Source organism: Mauremys reevesii, linkage group 11 (assembly GCF_016161935.1).
Source record: "Mauremys reevesii isolate NIE-2019 linkage group 11, ASM1616193v1, whole genome shotgun sequence".
NCBI lineage: Eukaryota > Metazoa > Chordata > Testudines > Geoemydidae > Mauremys > Mauremys reevesii.
This window is the reverse complement of record NC_052633.1, coordinates 20,147,355-20,168,209: the sequence shown is the minus strand read 5'-3', so window position 1 is coordinate 20,168,209 and position 20,855 is coordinate 20,147,355. Positions and strand designations below refer to the sequence as shown.

Here is a 20,855-nt window from a genome sequence, read left to right as displayed (position 1 = left end):
ACTGTACATATAAAATGGCATAAAACCTAACAGCATGCACTATAATTAATACAAGCTATTATATATGTACAAGCAAACCAAGCCACTGTTGCTGGGGGAACCAGTACATTTAATTACTCGGTAAATTACACTGAATTACTTAATTAAAACAATATTGAATTAACAGAGATTTTCTTTTCCCATTGAGCTTGTACATAAATATTGGCAGTTTTTAGAAGCTATTGGGCCAAATTAACTGAAATCAATGGAGCTACATCAGGGATGAATTTGACCCATTGGGTGTTGGGCTGATGGAGAAAAACTACTGAAATCATGAGACTATTTGAGGCACAGACCTCATGTGAGTCATATGAACACTCTGGCATAACACGCTTCTAGCAACAGAGGAGCAGAGAGTCAAAGAAAGAGATTGAGATAATATTTTTTTTACCGAACTCAGGAGAACATGGGGGAAGCGCTGTGTGTAAATGCTCTCAAACCTGGATCATGCTGTTGCTGTTCAGAGAGAAAGGGCTCTCAACGCAGCCAGAGTACCCAGTCCGTGGAAGTGGAGTCTATGATGGAGGTATTCAGTATCCCAGCCAGCGTTTTAGCAGAGAGATAAATGAAGGAGCTCAGTGTTCCATTCTGTTTGGAAGTCTGAAACGTCTGCTGTTTTTTCTAATCCACTAAGGGTCAAACTTTCCATTGAAACCACACAGAGGACTTCTAGCTATCTCAGCTCTAGTCTCGTGGATTCCCTGCTGAGAAGAATTATAATCGCCCCATGATTTAGCTTATGAAGAATTCCCTAGATCTGATGTTTTCAGAGAAGTCCCACTCCAGCTGTCTCTGTGCAAGACAGGAAGGGGAGCCAAAGATTTACATCTTGCTAAAGGAGGCATCCTGCTGTGGATTATAAATCCTGTTACATCTGGATTAAATAGTATACAGGCATCCAGCTCCAGTGCAGTTGTGCTATATGTGTTTGGAGGCTGCACACCATTAATTATTATTTTTATTTAATGTAATTTCTGTAATTCTAATATCACCATAACTTTGCATGGTGTTTTACAGCAATGAATAGACAATGGGTCAAGTTCAGAGATGATGTATAAAAATGTATCAGTTACATATTGGTAAGAGAGTCCCAGTATGAAGGGTAATTGTGGGGGAAGGGAGCAGAAGAAGGTGTAAATTTAGACTTCTGTAAACCTCCCTTCTGAATTTGGTTTGCAGTCCCCACCCCAAACAGATTACAACCAAAATAGAAGGGTAAATCAGCCCAGTTATTGATTCATTCTTAAATATCAGCTTCACAAGCTATACCATATACAAAAGCTGTAGCACTTAAACAGTTGCTCCCATTATGGCTACTTATAGAATCGGCACATGAGTGTGGGAAAGGAGATGGAAAAGAAAACAAGAGCTGAAAATGAGGAGAAAAGAGAGAAAATCATGAATAAGTAGGAGGAATTTGTCTTTGATTTAGTTTGCTTCCCCCCTCCCAGTTACCAGATCTGAACAGAGTGCCACATCCCATGGATTCACTCCAGTGGTTCCAAACACTCCAGCTACAAAAGTCTGGGAGGAAGAGACCACGGAGTAACAGCGAACCTTCCCAAGAGACAGATTTTGTGAAGAGATTCCAGTGGGTGAGTGTGCACTATGTATACAGCCATTATAAGATGTTTATCCAGAGATAGTCATTAGCCATGAATCACAGTGTAATTACCAAGCATTGTGTACAGAATAGACATCATGCAAATAGCCTCTGTTTTTGCTGGGGGACAAAAGGATCTAAAAAAATGCCTTTTCCTTATCTAAGCAGAGACAGGGCCTCCCATTTGGAACGGCTTCATCCTACTTGAATCTGGAGAAGCTGTGCGAAGGTTCTTACTCTACAGTTTACAAGGGGATTAGCAGGTGAGCAGGTTCCAGAGGGAGCTTCCTGCGATTTTGCCATTTATTTAGTCCACTGAAACCAGTGGAGCTTCCCAGGAGTGAATTTGAAATTAGAAGATTCTGAATATTCAAAATGAGAGAGGAGCAAATAAAAGGTTTTGTTTTCCCTTTACTGGGATATTACACACACTGGTGAGCCCCATTAAGTTTCTCAGAGAAGTTATTTGTTAAGATGAAAGGCGCTTTGCCCTATCAGAGCTGTGCAAAGTCATCTTAAAGCTGTTCCAAAGGAGGCGCTCTGGATTCCCCTGGCAAAGCAGAATCTTCGGATGGTGTGAAGCTGGTTAAGTCTTCATTGTGGTGGGCTGCCTGGAGGCAAGGAGGGTGTGTTTTGGCATGTGGAGAGGGCAGAGTGGAAGTATAATACATTCCACTGACACTCAGCCAACAGAATGGTTCTTAGTGGACTGTTTTAGCCAACTCAAATTTGTGCCAGTGCCCAAATGGCAGCAACCTGTCCAGGATCAGAGGAGCCAATCACCTTTGCTGCCCCTTCACAGTTGTGCTGAATATGACCTTGGCAGAGTTTGGGACTGAGCCTTTAACCGCCTTATTAGAAAAGCACAGAATAGTCCCCAGCAGTTAGCATTAGTTGGCATGTTAGGCACTGATGGGCACCTTCTGAGTCCATTTATGTCCTTTCACTCCAACCTTTTAGAATAAATGGCCAGTTGGTGGCTTTGAAAGTAATCAGTCTGGAGACAGAGGAAGGAGTGCCTTTTACCGCCATCCGAGAAGGTAAGGACATGTAGTCAATCCAAACATTGACGGGAGAGTGGGAATATCATTTTTCAACAACATGTATTTTAATTTAAAACCTCCATATGTGGCAACTTCCTAACTTCTTTTCATTTTCTTGCCTGCTCTGCTCTTCTGCTTATACTTTATTATGAGCATTTATGTAATTCTGTTTGCCATTGGTGGGTTTAGGAACAAGCAGAAGTTTGGTTTTGTGATTAAGGCACTGGATTAGGACTCTAGACATCTGGGTTTGATTTGTGTGTCACTTAACCACCTAACCTCTCTGGGCCTCAGGTTCCCATCTGTAAAACATGGATAATAACACTTCCTTTCTTGCATCCTTTATCTGTCTTTAGATTTTGACTGCAAGCTTTTCAGGGCAGACACCATCTCTTACTGTGTTTGAACAGTGCCTAGCATAAATTGGAATGTGTAAGTGCTACAATAATACAAATAATAAATAATAACAATTGTAGATCATTGAAAATGTCCATGGCAATAAAGATATGAGTCGACAGTGACTCTTTAATAATACAGTAATACTTTGATGAAGATCCCAAGTGCTTTATATAAAGGGTAAGTATTATTACTAAGCATTTTACAGCTGGGAAACAGAGGCAGAACGAGACTGAGTAATTTACCCAAAGCTACACAAGAAGTTAGTGTCAGAAATTGGACTACAGCTTAAGTCTCTTGACAAGCAAAGCTGTGCTCTAACCACTAGATAAGGCTGCCTGTGGGGGAAAAATAGCATGTGATCATATAATTAAGGATTGTGTCATGCATATGAACAAGGGCTTTGCAACCTGGATGCTCTTTTAACGTTTTGTAGGTAGTAGATTATCATACTGATGGCTGCTGATATCAGGAGCATTAGAAATTCCAGTCTGATGGAATTTTTAGATACGGCTAACTTTTGGGAAAATGCACCATTTCAACATGGCAAGAAATGTTTCTCAACATGAGACCTCACAGAGCACTGGACTAAATGTCTGCAGCTTTCTTGATTTCTTTCCTTTATGTCTTTGCTTAAGTTCTTGATTTTTTTGCCCCTACAAACATAACTTCCCAAACTGCCTGTTTAATCTACCATTAAGGCTGCTTTTTAGTATGCTATAAGATCCCAAAGGAAATATAATCCAGTTTCTTTTTTACACTGAGGAGAATAGAAGTAGAAATATGTAACCTTTCTGTTGTCTAATATAAGTAAGATCTATAAATGGAAGGGGTCATGACACTCCAGTTTTATAGTTCCACTGAGTATTGCACTTCAAAGCTGGGGTTGATTTTGCCAGTGCTCACATTAGTGGTATGCAGCGGGAGACCAGATGGCCCACATTCATAGGACAACCCTAGAACAGAGGAGGTCCAACCTCTGATCTCAGTTACACCAGTCTAAATCCAGAGTAGCTGCAGAGAAGTCAGTGGAGCTGCTTCAGGTTTACACCAATGTAAACGAGATCAGAATTGGTGTAGATACTTTACCTCAATTCTGGGTGAAAGCAAAGAGGGATACCGACCTGTCCCTATTTGCAGGGAAGTTCATCTTATAGGGCCAGTGACACTCAAAGTAGGACCATTGGCTGATCTACTTACTACAAGAACTTACCAGTACAATACGCTTTAGAAGAGAATCCCTCCAACATTTACTTGCTTAGAACTCTGGTGCTAGTTCTTTGCTCAAACGATCAGGCTGCCCTAATTTTAGGGTGAGCTGCTTAATTGAGGTGCCTTAATTGAAATGCCAAGAGCCTTTAACTGCCATTCACTCAGATAAAACTAGAAAGTTCCTAAGAAGTGTCTATTTTAAATAGTTCTTTTGTGCTGTGTTGAGCTTTGTGACATCTGACATCTTAAATTTACAATGTGAGTCAATAGTTCAAGTGTCATTAAACAAAGCTTTAGATTTATTAACATGTTGCACTCTATGTTACTTTGAAGGAGTGGCACTAAACACTTAACAGCCAAAGGGGTAATTTATCTCAGAGAGCCTCAAAAGGATTAAACATACTTAAGGCTCAATTATGGCTGTAATGCTATGGTTGAGGGATGCTGAGATGCACCAGCTGAAGAGCACTGAGACCTCTAAGAGGCACTATGTCCAACGCAGGACACAATAGTCTTGATTCTTTGTTTCACTACAGATCCTTTGTGCTGCTCCAATGGTACAAAAGGGCGGGAAACCCACAGGATCTGGCCAGCTGGGAATTCCTCCATGACAGAGGAATCTCTGGGTATCATAAAGCCAGTGTAGTTGCATTATGTCTCTCCTCTCCACGGCATAAGTAAGGGATATGGCTGAAGTATCTTTATTCGATCCATAGGCAGACAGATATAATTTTTAGAGAAGCCCTGAGGCTGCTCTCTTATGTCAAGGGCTTGACTAACCCTGCCCTGGACAGCCTTGGAATCAGGAGGTCTCAAAAGGCCGCTTTTACCAGCCTCCGGGTGTCTTGGACTGAGCACAATTTGAGTGCAAGAATTGGACTCAAAATCTCTGGAGCACCAGGGATCTGAGGGCCAGCAGGCTCTGCTACATCCTTTCTCCTCCCTCTCCACTGGGAAAGCTATTATTGTCTCAAGCCTCAGGCAGAGCAAGGCTTCTTCAATTACACTGCAGTTACAAACCTGTGGCTAAGTCAGGCTAAGGAGCTGTTTAATTGCGGTGTAGACATTTGACCAAGGCCTGAAGTCCAAGCTCGCAGGACCCTAGAACCCAGGCTCCAGCCCGAGCCAGACATCGACACTGCAATTAAACAGTCCCTTAGCCCAAGTCAGCTGGCACAGGCCAGCCGCAGGTTTTTATTGCAATGTAGACGTTCCCTGATTGGGACTATCCCCTAAGCAAGGCACAAAGTGCTGAGACTTTGTGCAATCTCTTTCTGCCAGCCCGTCTCTGCTGTGCCAGGCAATCTAGACCTCAGAATGCAAAGATGAGTGTAACAAGCTTGTTTTATAATAGTAAGTAATGCGGTCATCAGCACACGTTACAGGAAGAACTACAACCATGAACCAAACATTTTCACTTACCTAAATTGGCTACCAACATAAAGATTTAATCTGGCTGTGTTTCATTTTAAATTGGTATTTTTACCCCTGGAGTAAACCACCGCAGTGTCAGGATGAGAGCTGTGCATAACTAACTTTTTGGTTCAGTGGCCGAATCAAAAAATCAAAAATATATTTAATTTCAGTTCAAGCTGAAATGAATTTTTTTTTAATTTTTCGGCAAACCCAAAAAGTATAAAAATAAAATAAAATTGTTTAGGTTTGAACAAAACATTTAGATTAATTTTATGGGGTTATTTACCTTTTAAAAAAATAAAGCTGAAGTAAAATTTGAATAAAAAAGTTGTTTCAAATAAAAATGTAAAATGTTTTATTTCAAAAATGTTTCAACTTGTTTTATTTTTTTTAATGTAAACAGTTTGGTGAATTCAACACAAATTCATGAAATGTTTCAATCAGTCAACCCAAATCTGCATTTTTCAGCCAAAAAGCGTTTTTCTGAAAAATTTTGTCCAGCTCTAGTCAGGACATCATGTGATGCCTGCCCTAAGTTGGAATGCACCGTGCTTGAGCCACATGTGGCTTGTGAATCTGCTGGTTGAGTCAATGCTCTTTTTAAGGCAGAGATTGCCTGTTAATATGTGTGTGTACAGTGCCTACCACAATGGGACCCTGATCCTGATTGGGGTCCCTGAACTGGACTGTATTGCAAGCAATAAATACTAATCGCTCTAGCAATTAATGTCCATTCAAAATTCTAGAGACATTCTGTTGGGAAGTTTCCTTCATGAGATTGTCAGCTGGAGCCCATCCTAGTGTGAGAAATGCTAAAGCATGCCCACGGGGGAGAGTTGAGTCTAGGGGGCTGTATACTTGCAGTGGCTCTGAAGTTATTATATAAGTTATATAAATGCAGTTGAGATACTGTTAACTTAATAACTGCACTCTTGGCACTCAGAGAACAGTTCTGTGGAGCATTAAGGTGTGAGAATTAACCAATATGCTTTTCAGAAACAGAAACGGGCTAAATCCTGCCTACCATCTAAACCAGTTTAAACTGGCATAGATATCAGCACAGACTCCCTGATATTGCACTTCTAGAAAGTGACTCCAAATCCTCTTCTGCACAAAGTCAACCTTGCCCCAAAATTGGGTGGCACTTCCCATGTGCAGCCTAGGAAGTCATAGAATGTGCTGAATCAGTGAATCTTCTCAGAAACCATAAGAGAGGACAAGTGGTGACAATGTTGCCAGCCTTCCTTTAGGGTGAAATCCCCCTTGCAGTACACAAGGGGCCAGACTGGTGCATGAGGGCATAGTTTACATGTAACTCCCTCCCTCAGCTTCAGAGTATCTGGCTCAGCGCTTTTTCCAGACAGCCTGATTGATGGAGCCATGTACAACCCAAGCCATAAATATGCTACTTCCACTGCCAAAAGCAGCTCTTGGGATCATCGCTTCATTTCTGTTTCACTAGCTTCTCTTCTCAAGAGTCTGAAACATGCCAATATTGTGCTCCTGCATGACATTATCCAGACAAAGGACACGCTGACATTTGTCTTCGAGTACATGGTGAGTTGCTCTTTTGCTAGTTTGGTGATAGTATAATGAATGTTAATATTTAAAAGCATTATAAAAGGAAGGTGTTACGAACAATTTCATTACAGTGATTATTTCTTTCACTCTTGATATCTGACTTCAGTCTATATGGCCTTGGCTCTTCCTGCTTCCTTTCTCCCTTTAGTGACAGCCACATTCAAGAAGGGTCTCCCATCGTATTTACACTACACTGGCAGAAACTGATTTCCTTCATTGCTACTATGATAAAGTGATGAAAACCGTGCTGTTGAGCCACAGTTTCTCTCACCGTGGATCTCAGTCAACAAGCTCCCTAATTTCAGCATCTGTTTTGGTAAAAACCAACAAAAAGACCCCTTAAACAAGCAGGAAAATACATGAGCCATGGTTTCCTCTATTTGCAGTTTTATGATGAATTCTGACAACTAGTAGCCCCTGGTCTTAAACTGTTAGGGATGAGCCAACATGCTGATCAGGGCCCTGATTTCATGTACCACTTAAGCATGTGCTTAACTAAGTGCTATGCTGGATCAAGGCTTAAGTGAAGTGTTTCTTTCCAGGGTGAAAAAAATTACAACTTTGCAGCCTGTGTTGTATACTACACTTCAGTCACAAAAGGGTCACTGTCATTGTATGTGTGTTGTACCACTGGCTAAGAGACCTGTGGATTTGACTTCATAGTGTGACCTAGTCAGTCTTCCCTAGAGTTGATTCACCTGCAGCTTTGTCCTAAGTCTTCTTTCCTTCTCCCCTCCACACTTATTTAGCACACGGATCTGGCACAGTATATGGCCCAGCATCCTGGAGGACTTCATGCTCACAATGTCATGGTGAGTACTTTAAGGGACAAGTATCCCTTAAAGCATGAAATGTATGTTTATATTCCATTATGGAGAGTCATTGTAAAATGCTGCAGTGCTTAAAACATCTTAAATCTTTTGCTAATATCTATTTATCTCAAATACCTGACAATCAGTTGGGAGAAAAGATCTAGTTGTTAAAGATTCAACCTTACTCACTCTTCAATTGAAGACTGAAAAAGTCCTCACTCCAGTTTTCTGACTATTCAAGAAGGATTTCAGCTTTTGGCCTCAACAACATCTTGTGGCAATGAGTTCCATCTCTATTTAATTCATTACTTTATCATCTCCCCACTAACTGGTCTCTTCTCAAAACTCAACCATTTGTCTCTCCTAATATGGAATTATCTTCATGTCTCTAAGCTTTCTAGATCCCATTTATTTCTGCTATATCTTTCTGAGGTAGGTTGACTACAAGCGAACAGGGTGAGGGTATGCCATTAATTTATAGAAGGGCATTGTAATATTTTCTGTATCTTTTATCCCATTTCTTACACATCCTCAACATTTCGATTTCTTTTTTTGACCTCCACTGCACACTGAAAAGCGGTTTCCATTGAGACGTCCACAATGAACCTCCAGGTCTTTTTTCCTGAGTAGTTTCAGTTAATTTAGAACCCAGCATTTATGCATAATTCAAACAACTCCTCCCAATGTGCCCCATCTTGCATCTGTGAACAATGAATTTCATTTGTCATGCTCTCCTAGCTTTATTAGGCCCCTCTGAAGTTCCTCAAAGTCTTCTCCCATCTTGACTAATTTAAATAATTCTGTCATCTGCAAATTTTGCCACTTTACTGGTCGCCCATTTTCCCAGATCATTAATAAAGTTATTAAACTACACCCTTTCTGTTGGTCAACCCCCTGTAAATCTTTTGCCTTGCTTAAAAATAAGGACTTATCTGAATCCTTGTTCAGATTTCAAACACTCTCAAAGTTCAGAGATGTCCAAGATCCAGTGTTTTGGTTTTGGCACAGTTCTACTTTTAACAAAATCTTTGTTAGATTAATATTCTAAAACAAAATGGAAGGTTGCAAGTTCTCTGGAGCAAAGACCACATCTCCCCCTACATTTATATAGTACCTAGCACAATGATTCTCTGATCCTGGTCAGGGCATCTTAGTACGACTGTAACATAAATGTTAAATAGCTGAAATATTTAAGGCTGAATTCTGGTTCCATTAACTAAAGAGGAGTTTTGCCACTAATTGTAAGGGGACCAAAATTCAGCTCTTAGGTTGTTAAAAAAAAGGAAGATTTTTTAGTGTATAGTAAAATAATGTAGGAAAAGCAGGTTCATACCCTGCAGTTTCTACTCTCCTGTAGAGCACTGCATGAGCAAATGGCTCCTAATATTTTTTTAATTAAGGTTACGATTCAGAACGGAAACTTAAAATAATTGGAATGGAATTCCTAAGGTAGCTGTGCTTGTGGAGCTCAGCCCTCGCCCATTATAATTCCAAAATTAATGCCAACCATGACTGACAAGGGAGATCTCAGAAGCATGTGGGCAACTGTCACTTGCCCCTGAAGATGGAGCTGCTCGGTGTCTCCACTTCCAGGAAACGATGGGTTGGTGCATCGCAAAAGTGCTAGGCCACCAGGAAGGCTTGTTAAAAAACAAAAACAAAACTGTAACGTGTCCTGACTGGCACTTGCATCGGTAAACACCAGCCAGCTGCCCTCCTTAGATGTTTTCGTTCCTCATTGACAAGAAGACTGGAAAACAGCAAAGTGATTTACTATGAGCCTGCAGGAGGGTGTCATATGGCTTGTTTCTTTCATCCTTGCAAAGCAATTTTGGAGATCTCACATGGAAGATGCTGTAAAAATGCAAAATATGATTATATATCTGATTTTTGTTTGCCGCTTTTCCAGTAGAAAAGCTAACCATGGATGTCACCTTTTTTCCTAGTCTCCAGGAAAGGTCTCAGATAAAAAGTGTTTCCCCTCTGGAGAAGGCTAATAACTTATGCCATTAATTGTTTGCTATCCTTCATGCCTTTTCAGATCCTGTTCTGGGCCTGATTCTCATTTACTTTAGGCTCACTTTCCGCTGCCAGAGTAGTGAGAATCTGTCTTTATTTTTCCCTTCTGTATCTTCTTTCTTCTCCTTCTCCCTCTTTTCTTCTGTTGTTTTTCTTCCTCTGCCTTCGTTTTTCCTCTCTGGTGTCTCCCTCAGTGATTTACACCAATACCAGGACGTCTGACATTGCAGATGCTGAGTCTGTGCTTTGGGAAGCCTTGCGTAATCTTTGCTCCTAAAATAAACAGTCAGATTCTAAAGGGAAGCAAAGCTTTTGAAATGCCAATTTAGGATATGAAGAGTGACAGCTCCTTCACTGCCACAGTATAACACACTGAAAGCATCAGGGAGACTAGGAGGAAGCATATAACCATCAGCTGATGTAACTATCAAAGATTCCATAATTTTTATTGTTGCAATTTTCCAGTCCCCCTTCTCAGCCTGTGCCATTGCTGAACAAGTTGACAAAGTTTTTACTGATTCCTCCCTCCCTTTTGCACTGTTTCATTGTAAAGGTTTTCCTGACATTCAGAGTTAATATACTGATGCAAAATCCCACAAATCTGCTTAAGTTTGTTGCCTGTTTTTTCTAGCTCTTCATGTTCCAACTTTTGCGAGGCCTGGCTTACATCCACCAACAACACATTCTTCATCGTGATCTGAAACCCCAGAACTTGCTCATCAGTTGCCGGGGTGAGCTCAAATTAGCTGACTTTGGTGAGTCACTGCCTAGTTACAACTAGTGCATCTAAGAGCCGTGTTTTCACATACTTATATTTATGCATCTAAAGCCACCAATGGGTATATGAGCATAACCTCTCTCACTGCACTTCAAGAAAAGCATTTCTGTGATCAATCTGTAGACCTGATCCTCCTCTCCTTATACTGGTATACACTGAAAGTAACTTGTTTTAAAACAGTGCAATTACCGTAGTATAGGACTCATTCCAGGGAGATGAGAATCAGACCCTTACATTAAATATGTGGCATACAGAATAGATGATTATATAGGGAAGAGTAGAGATTTTATTGGCATGAACTGGCTTTGCCAAAACTCAATTATACAGGTCATCCCAAATGTGTGCTAATAAAACCTTCCTTCCACACCATCATGTATTCTGCATATGCCACATTTTACAGGACAAAATTATGTTAGAAATGTTTGCAATTTACTTTTTTTTTTTACTTGGCAGCATTTCTGTTACCCTTCCTCTCTGTAAAGCCAGTTCGTCTCAGCCCCATACAGCCAATGATACGGACCTTGTAGAGAGAAAAAATATAACTAAACTTCCAGAAACCTTGAAATAATTTGTATAAAAATCATAATGTTTTGATTTTAAGGTCTGATAATTTGTGATCTAACAGGGCTACAAACAAAGGCCTTGAATTCTCCCTTACGCAAAGGCCCCTTTAAACCTCTCAGACAGTTACACCCACTTTAAGGGCCAAGCTACCGCAGTGTCAAAGGGCCTTAGTATAACTGAGAATTCAGGCCAAATGCTTCAGAGCTGTGGGAAGGAGGGATTCTCAGCTCTCCAGTGGTATAAGGCTTCCTTTTTCCAGCCCTGATGAGTCTCACCGTATTTTGGGACAGATCCTCAGCTGGTAGAGTTGCCACTTTTGAGTGGACGTATTCCTAGAGGTTTCATCACATGACATAATCTTTAATTAAAAATTAATCTTTAATTCCTAGGGACTGCAGGACAATCCTGGAGGGCTGGCAACGCTACCAGCTGGTGTCAATGGTCATAGCTCCATAGAAGTCCATGGATGGAACTATGACAATTTTTACACCAGCTGAGGATCTGCCTTTCTATCTTAATCTGCCATGATCTAGGACTGACTCTGGGACATCCTGCACTTTGGATCCGTATTATTTTGAGGAGTGGGGAGAGAATGTCACATTTTGCAGGAAGGAAAGGAACATTCTGAAGGTGTCTGTTCATTCTAAAATAGTAGCTGTCTGAAGCTGCTCAGAGGTTTGCAATGCCCATAGTTGTCTCACCCGATTTGAATCAGTGGGCTAAGTGAAACACTGAAAAGGTGGAAGATAAATGCAATTTATCCCATGGCTATAAATACTGTGTATGTATAAAATGTATGTAAATATTATATACACACAAATCAGCATATGTGCTGAAACTGGATATTTCAGACAAATTCCAAAACATTTTTAAAATATATGTCGTACATATCTTTAAACTGTATGCTCTCTCCATTCTTCTGAAAGAGAGAAATTAAGTACCAGAAAAGTAAGTATAAGTGGGTCTTTAAGTAGAGACCTTAGAAGCCAAGGTCCATCTGCTTCGCATAAAAACTGGTGGCACTTTTTTTAAGAGCAGGGCTTTGCCCGGTGTCCTCAGTCAAAACATCCTTTTTTCCTCCTCACTGTTTTACAGAATGCAGCAGGTTGTATTCTACATACTTGGTATGTATCTGTTGATTGTAAAGTGCTTTGGGATCACTTAGGATGAAAAGTGCTACAGAAAAGTAAACTGTTCTTCTGATTATTAGGACTCAGGTACTGTCCAGGCAGAAGGAAATGATATGTCACAATGAGTTACAAAGGGACATGGAAGTGTAACTAGATACATGTTTTTCCTATTCTGGCAGGTCTTGCTCGTGCCAAGTCCATCCCCAATCAGACATACTCCTCTGAGGTGGTGACACTCTGGTACCGTCCTCCTGATGTGCTCCTCGGAGCCACTGATTATTCTTCTGATTTGGATATCTGGTGAGAAACCAACTTTGACACATTTTGGTATCTCTCAGGGAAACTGAACTATCATTTGCCTCATCTTTAGATGACTGAAATGGAGTCAGCCAAGTTTGAGCAAAGATTGTCTGAGGGCTTGGCTACACTTCAGAGTTACAGCGCTGGTGCTGGCTTTACAGCGCTGTAACTTACTCCCCGTCCACACTGGCAAGGCACATACAGCGCTGTATCTCCCTGGCTACAGCGCTGGTTGTACTCCACCTTGACGAGAGGAATAAAGAGAACAGCACTGCTGTTGCAGTGCTGGAGTGCCAGTGTAAACAGTGATTAATCTTACTATGCTGTAACTGACCTCCGGAACCTTCCTATAATGCTTTTTAAGTAAAGATAACACTCTTTGTTTTGTTGTGATGCCTCTCTTTGTTTTGTTGTGAACTCGGGGCTCCCGGAGCTGCTTATCTAAAAAACAAACACAGCTACTGTTTGCTCGAGCAGAGGCAGGGGGATCTGGAATGTTTGCTTGAGGAGAGAAGCAGCATGGCGTGCGGGGGGTTGGGGGATCCATTTCAGAGCAGCTGCTTATCTGGTCTGTGAGGGAAAAAAACAAAGAGGGCTATTTGCATTTAGTGAATGAGAGAGGGGTGGGGGAAGGGGTTGGAACTTGCAAGGCAGGGCCCTGACACAGTGTCAGATCCAAAAATCCACTCTCTCTGTCTCCCCCACGCTCCCTGTCACACTCCACCCCACGCCCCTCTTTTGAAAAGCACATTGCAGCCACTTGAACGCTGGGATAGCTGCCCATAATGCACCACTCCCAACACCGCTGCAAATGCTGCAAATGTGGCCACACTGCAGCGCTGGTAGCTGTCAGTGTGGCCACACTGCAGCACTTTCCCTACAAAGCTGTACGAAGACAGCTTTAACTCCCAGCGCTGCACAGCTGCAAGTGTAGCCAAACCCTGAAAGCTGTGTCAAGGCCTGTGAGTAGTGAAGGTGCTGTGCTTATACTGTTGGGTTCCTACAAGAGGCAGTCATCAGTAGCTATGCTTTCAGGAATATCATCCTCATATCTCACCTACATACCTCCCAGAGGTGCCATGAGTCTCAGTTCACTAACCTTTGCAAAGCACTTTCAAATCTAATGCAAACGTGTATTATTCTGGAGGTATCTGACTGGCTGAGGCTGTGGTATCATTCTGGAAAGACTGCTTTCTGGAGGCATAATAACTAGAAGAATTACACCAAGAATAAATTTGACCTTTGATAACAAAACACAGCTGTGGCCATCAAAGAGTCCTAGATGGGTTTGGAGTTAGAAGGATATTGGGATTATCTTTACTTCTGTGATACCTCATCTTGTACACCACTGATCATTTCCTAAACACACTCCACAGTTAAAATAGGCAAAGCCCCATGTTCTATACAATTACACAGCTGAGTAAACTACTGCTCAATTTCACTCCTTCCTCAAGTGCCAGTAACTCCTTGTAACTCCATCATTCTGCTATGACTGCTTCTGTGCCTGACGTTTAGCCTGTCTTTCCGGAGCTCAACAGCTCTGCAAGGACAAAGACCTTATTAGGGTCTGGGGGACTGGGCAGGAGCCTAATAGACTGACAAAAATCTGCAAGAAGCACAGGGAGACTTGTGTTAGCAGGTGCATGCCCAGCAGAACTCCAGCGCCACAAGGCAGGCATCTTCTCCAGCAGCATGAGCCTTATCAGAAGTTCTGGTGGCTTGGGTCTAGAGGGCAGTGCAGGGGAATGGGAGTGCTAAGTCTCTTCCTCTCTCCAAGGCTACTGCCACTTTAATCGCATCAAATTTTCAATAACTAAAATAACCTGTTTCTCCATTATAATGGCTCTCAGCTGCTGGGCAGATCTAAATTGCAATGTCCTCCCCCGGCCTCTCTCTAAGCAGCCACCAGTCCATTACCTCCTCCCCAGGCTAAGCCACCTACAGCCACTCAAGGACTGTTGAAGAAGATGCCTGCCTGCCTAGTGGAACATGCAGTTGTACTCAAGGGTGTCAGAGCCTTCCCAAAAGTAGGGGAGCAGCGGGCCCCACCCCTGCCCCCCTCCACCTGCCCGGGCTCCCTGGCTGGGCTCCACACTGGTCTAGCTGGGGGGCGGAGCCTTGGGGGGGGAAGAGGAGGTGAAGCGGGCAGGGTCCACCCCAGCAAAAAGTGGGAGGGCTATGGCTCCCTTGGTCCCCCAGTTCCAGCACCACTGGTGTACTAGGCAGACACCTCTTGGTATCTGACCTCCTGCTCCTCACTGACTCGAGGTCAGTCCACGGGCCTGATCATCCCCTAAATATATAAACCTGGAGTTCCTGCTGTACAAAGCCGGGACCTCTGTTGCATAAGTTTGCCCTAATGTACCATGTAGGACACAGGGGCTTGACTATAAAGGTTTCATCCAGCACTCTCTGTCACCAATAGCACAGCATAAGGGACTTTGAGTCCCACTCCACTACGTTCCAGTATAGCACCTTTGTTATAACACCTCCTCATAATAATAGCATTCAAAGTGTTTGCCTTTCAGAAAGACTTCATGCTGAGAGAATGGAAAGTATGTGAACTCTATTCACTGACTTCCTCTAACAAGAGTCATTTATTATCTTCATGTAGGCTCCATATAAGTTCAATTTTTATCTATTAGGAAAAAAAGTCCATTCACAGAGATGTTACTTGTTTATCAGGACATGGCAATTTACATGAAGTCAGGTCAGAATGCCCTTGGAAATGGCATGTAACAGTGAGTGTTATAGCCTTGGTTTAAAGGAACCAATTATAAAAAATAAAACATGATGGCAATTCATCCATAATGCGCGTGAGCAGCAATACTGTCAGTGGGAGGCACATGGAAAGTGAATAGGGCCTTGAATAGATTAAGAGAGATATAGAAGGAGGCTCAGTAGCTCTTGGACTAACTTGCAGAGCTTCTTTAATCTCTTAGTATCCTTTCTCTTGCTCTCTTTCTCCCTCACTATCTTTCCAAGACCTTAGAAGATTAAATTAAGGGACTTCAGGGAGACTAACAGAATGTTTTGGGAAGATTACACTGAACATCAGGGCAATTTTTTTTTAAACACAAAATCTGTATGCATGAAGAGAGTTGGCTTTCAGCAGCTGCTGGTTTCATGAGTACTGCCAGCTTGTCTGTATATCTTATTTTCAGTCAACCCCGCCCCCACAAGTGCCCAATATAATCTTACAGGAATATTACACCCAGGGCAGATTCATGCAGACCTGGAACCCCTGTGAAGTCATTTCTTGGGGATCTGTCCACTGCAAGGCCCTAAATTCAAGATACAACCTTCTTCTCACTCCTGCCTCAAATTTCTCTGCTCTCTATGCCAGCTAGGGCACTCAAAGGTGTTAAGGACAAAAGGAAATGCATCTAGAACTAGGAACTGGACGTGAAGACGATGGGAATAGTGGATGAACAGGAGGAGAGGGAAGCCTGCAAATTACCCTTCTCAGTGACATGATAAAGAGGGAGATTGAAATCCTGAATCCCTGGAGGGCCCAAGTTCTTATCACCACAGAGATCACCATGGCCCAGGAGCATGAGCAGCAAGTATTTAAACCTGTCCCTGGTGAATTGAGAGATGCTGTGACAGCAGATTTCGTAGCATTGTCTAAACCTTGAATTGAAGAATCTAATACTAAATTTTACATCTCACTGCACATCAGCAATTGGTATCTTATTTTACAGCCCACATGTACATCAGGAACTTGTTGAAATCACAACTGTAGGCCCCTTCCTGAGGGATTTCACGAAGGGATTTAAGATAGCGCTCCCTATTATTTAGTATTGGGGTTGGTAGGAAGGTCTGTTCAGGTTGGGTCACAGGAGGTGGAAGAGAAAATCCAGGACTGAAAAGCCAAAAAAGGCAGAAAACATACTCTTAATTGGGTTAGATGCAAATATCACTTGCCCCAATTTTACACCAGAAACTAAGGAGAATAGTTGTAGAAAAAGTAAGAACCAAGACAGCTCATCACACATACACATTTAAATAAATGAGGTTGAATGCTCATTGGAAAATTGTTTATGTTTAGTTGTTTTGGGTTCAGTTTTGCAGGGAGGAATTAATTACTTCTGCAGGAAAACTCTCTGAATGCACAATGCCTTCTATGCTTTCTCTGGCGTGGTGTGACAGAGGCCAAAAGCCAGAAAAAAAGCCCTATCTGTATCACTGTGTAAGTGCCAGGGACCATGACTACAATACTATCTACCACTCTACCCAGAGTTACATTAACATCTAGGCCAAGATGCTGGAGGATAGACTTTTTTTACCTATATATATATATACTCTACATGCTGCTTACTTGAATGAGTTGGTATTTTCTTTTTTGCAGGAGTGCAGGCTGTATATTGGTTGAAATGCTCCAGGGTCAACCCATGTTCCCAGCAGTTACTGGTACTCTGGAACAGCTGGAGAAGATCTGGGCGGTGAGTAAAATACAGTCAGGAAAATGAGAGGAAAATATCTATATTGTTAAATTTTACATCCTGAGCATGGCTGCTTTATACAAGAGACGTAATTTGGTTTGAATCCTCAGTCCAATGTGCTAAGTTTACAGCCATATTCTATAAACCATTTTATATTTGGTAACTTTCCTGTAGTCACTAGAGTACATCAAAATGATTTTCCTTTGATGTTTGTCATCTCATCAAAAATTTAAAACCAATTACACTGACATCAAACTGAAGGAGGCATAAAAGGTATGTAGTTACTGCAAATCCTGTTCCCTTACTTGGCCAAGGCATATAGTAGATTGTCCTCTTTCAAGAGGTGCTAATATTGTCCTTGTGCAGCATTTCTCAAACTGGGGTCCTTACTCCAGAGCGTCCGCGTGCCCCACTGATCAATTCCTCCCCTGCCCTCCCTCCCTCCCCGTCCCAGCGTCTCCTGAACACCGGGGAACAGCTGTTCAGCGGCATGCAGGAGGCGCTGGGAGGGAGTTGGAGGAGCGGGGACAGGGTGCGCTCGGGGAAGGGGGCTGAATGAGGCAGGGAAGAGGAGGTTTAGGGGTGGAGTGGGAGCGGGAAGAGGTAGAGCGGGGGTGGGACCTTGGGGGAAGGGGTGGAGTGGGGACGTGGCCTTGCGCTGAATGGGGAGCTTGGGGGTCCATGAAAAAATTTAAATCAAAATGGGGGTTGCTAAAATTTGAGATCCACTGTCCTACCGGCTTATGCTGCTGATTTGTGATTGCTGCACTGAAAATGGCAACAAGATTCTGGGCTAGTCTACACTAGAAAATTAGGTCGGTAGCTAAACTGACCTATGTCCCCATGTAAACAGCATTAGGTCATGGAAGATTCTTCTGTTGACCTAGCTACTGCCTCTTGGGAAGGTGGATTACCTATGCTGACAGGAGAATCCCTCCCATCAGCGTAGGTAGAGTTTACACTAAAGTACTACAGTGGCACATCTGCAGAGTTGTTACTGTAGCTTTGTACATGTAGACAAGCCCTTTAAGGACACACTCTTGTTCCCATTGATGTTAATGTCAACACTATCATTGACGTCCGTCAAGAGGAGTAGATTGAAGGCCTAAGCCCATACAAGAGACTCCTCATGGAACTATATGCTGCTGGATAGTTAAGAGGATTAGGAAAAATCAACAGGGTCTGCCATTGTTCTGTTTCATAGACCCTCTCAGAAATTCTAGTTTTAATTTTTCATCTGGTTCCAACTGATGTTGGACTCGAACTATGGGTCTACTGATGTCCATGGGACTCCTGGTGCACCAGCAGAAACCAAGAAGAAAAGACAGTTACCTTTTCTGTAACTGGTGTTCTTCGAGATGTGTTGCTCATGTCCATTCCATACTAGGTGTTGTGTGCTTGCCACATGCACTGGTGCCAGAAGTTTTTCCCTTAACAGTATCCGTACAGGACCAGCTCTGGTGGTCTCTGGAGTGGCACCTGCATGGTGCAGTATAAGGAGCACCACCGGCTCCCTCCACCCTCAGTTCCTTCTTGCTGGAAACTCCAATAGTGGGGAAGGAGGGCGGGTTTGTATGGAATGGACATGAGCAACACATCTCTAAGAACACCAGTTATGGAAAAGGTAACTGTCTTTTATTCTTTGTGTGCTTGCTCATGTCCGTTCCATATTAGGCGACTCCCAAGCAGTACCCCTGGAGGTGGGTAAGAGTTCACGGACATGTAGATTGCAACACAGCTCTACCAAACCCAGCATTGTCTCTGGCCTGCTGAGTGATGGCATAATGAGAGGTAAATGTGTGAACAGAGGACCACGTTGCTGCTCTACAGATGTCCTGGATAGGGATGTGCACCAGGAAGGCCACCGAAGACGCCTGCGCTCTTGTTGAGTGGGCTCTGACAATCGGCAGCAGTGGAACCCCTGCCAGGTTGTAACAGGTCCTTATGTATGAGATGAACCAATTGGAAATCCTCTTCCAGGACAGCAGGTGACCCTTCATCCTATCCACTGTAGCAATGAAGAGTTGAGTCAATTTTCAGAAAGGTTTGGTAGGTTCGAAGTAGAAAGCCAAGGCCCTCTGGATGTTCAGGGAGTGAAGACATCTTCTCACTGATCTTGTGCGGTTTGGGACAGAACACCGGGAGGAAGATGTCCTGGTTCATATGGAAGAAGGAGACCACTTTCGGCAGGAAGGCCAGGTGGGGCCACAACTGAACCTTATCTTTGTAGAAGACCAGGTATGGAGGTCCTGAGGTCAAGGCCTTAATTTCAGAGACCTGTCTTGCCGATGTCACCACCACCAGAAACGTAACCTTCCATGACAGGTGGGAAAAGGAGCAGGAACCCAGCAGCTCAAAGGGCGGGCCCATGAGCGGAGAGAGGACCAAGTTAAGATTCCACTGTGGGACAGGAATCCGTACCTGTGGGAAGAGTCTCTTGAGGCCTCTCAAGAATCTGACCATCATGTCATGAGAAAACACCGTCTGGTCCTGGATTGTTGAGTGAAAAGTGGAGATAGCCGTGAGATGCACTCTAATGGAAGAGTGTGCCAGGCCCTGGTTTCTCAGATGAAGCAGGTAGTCTAAGATAGACTGTATGGAAGAGCGCGTGGGAGAGGTGCCATGCTTGGACGCCCAGTAGAAAAACCTTGTCCGCTTGACCAGGTAAGTCAGTCTGGTTGAGGGATTCCTGCTTCCCAGGAGGACCTGTTGGACCTCATATGAGCAGGTCCGCTCCTCCGGGTTCAGCCACGCAGCATCCATGCCGAGAGGTAGAGGGACATGAGGTTGGGATGCAGGAGCTGACCATGGTCCTGTGACAGCAAGTCCGGTCAGTTGGGCAGGGGCCAGGGAGGGCCACTGCCAGGTTCATGAGTGTGCTGAACCAGTGCTAGCAGGGCCACAACAGGGCAATCATGATAGCCTGTGCCGTGTCTCTCTTGATCTTTGCCAGGACCCTGCTGATGAGAGGAATTGGAGGGAACGCGTATATCAGGTTCCCTGACCATGACAGGAGGAAGGCATCAGAGAGGGAGTCCTTACCCAGGCCTTGCCACAAACAAAACCGGTAGCAATTCCTGTTTAGACTTGTGGCGAACAGATGCACCTGGAGAGTTCCCCAACGCTGGAAGATCGTGCAGGCTACCTTCGGGTGGAGCAACCACTCATGGTGAGAGGAGAAGTCCCTGCTGAGGTGATCCACTAATGTGTTCTTGATGCCAGGGAGATGACAAACTTCCAGATGGATTTTGTGGCTGATGCAGAAGTCCCAGAGACGGAGTGCCTCTTGGCAGAGAGTCAACAAATGTGATCCCCCCTGCCTGTTGATGTAGAACATTGAGGCCGTGTTGTCAGGAGAGTTGTCAAGACTCTCACCACCTTACCTGACAGGTGAGGTAGGAAGACTCCACATGCCAAGCAGACCGCCCTGAGTTCTTTGACATTTATGTGTAATGTCATCTTCTCCGGGGACCACATACCCTGGGTCTGGAGGTCGCCAAGGTGCGCACCCCAGCCG

At 43.4% G+C, this 20,855-nt stretch overlaps 1 protein-coding gene across 1 annotated transcript in view; it reads left to right on the top strand.

Moving 5' to 3' along the window:
• The first annotated feature begins 445 nt into the window (after window positions 1–445).
• The window catches only part of CDK15 (cyclin dependent kinase 15), a 55,775-nt gene continuing 35,365 nt past the window's right edge, over window positions 446–20,855 (top strand). The window contains exons 1-9 of the mRNA XM_039494290.1: window positions 446–565; window positions 1,491–1,634; window positions 1,811–1,905; window positions 2,603–2,682; window positions 7,172–7,266; window positions 8,040–8,102; window positions 10,753–10,876; window positions 12,773–12,893; window positions 17,245–17,338. Coding sequence (XP_039350224.1) covers window positions 446–565; window positions 1,491–1,634; window positions 1,811–1,905; window positions 2,603–2,682; window positions 7,172–7,266; window positions 8,040–8,102; window positions 10,753–10,876; window positions 12,773–12,893; window positions 17,245–17,338 — 936 coding nt within the window. The remainder of the gene's footprint in view (window positions 566–1,490; window positions 1,635–1,810; window positions 1,906–2,602; window positions 2,683–7,171; window positions 7,267–8,039; window positions 8,103–10,752; window positions 10,877–12,772; window positions 12,894–17,244; window positions 17,339–20,855) is intronic.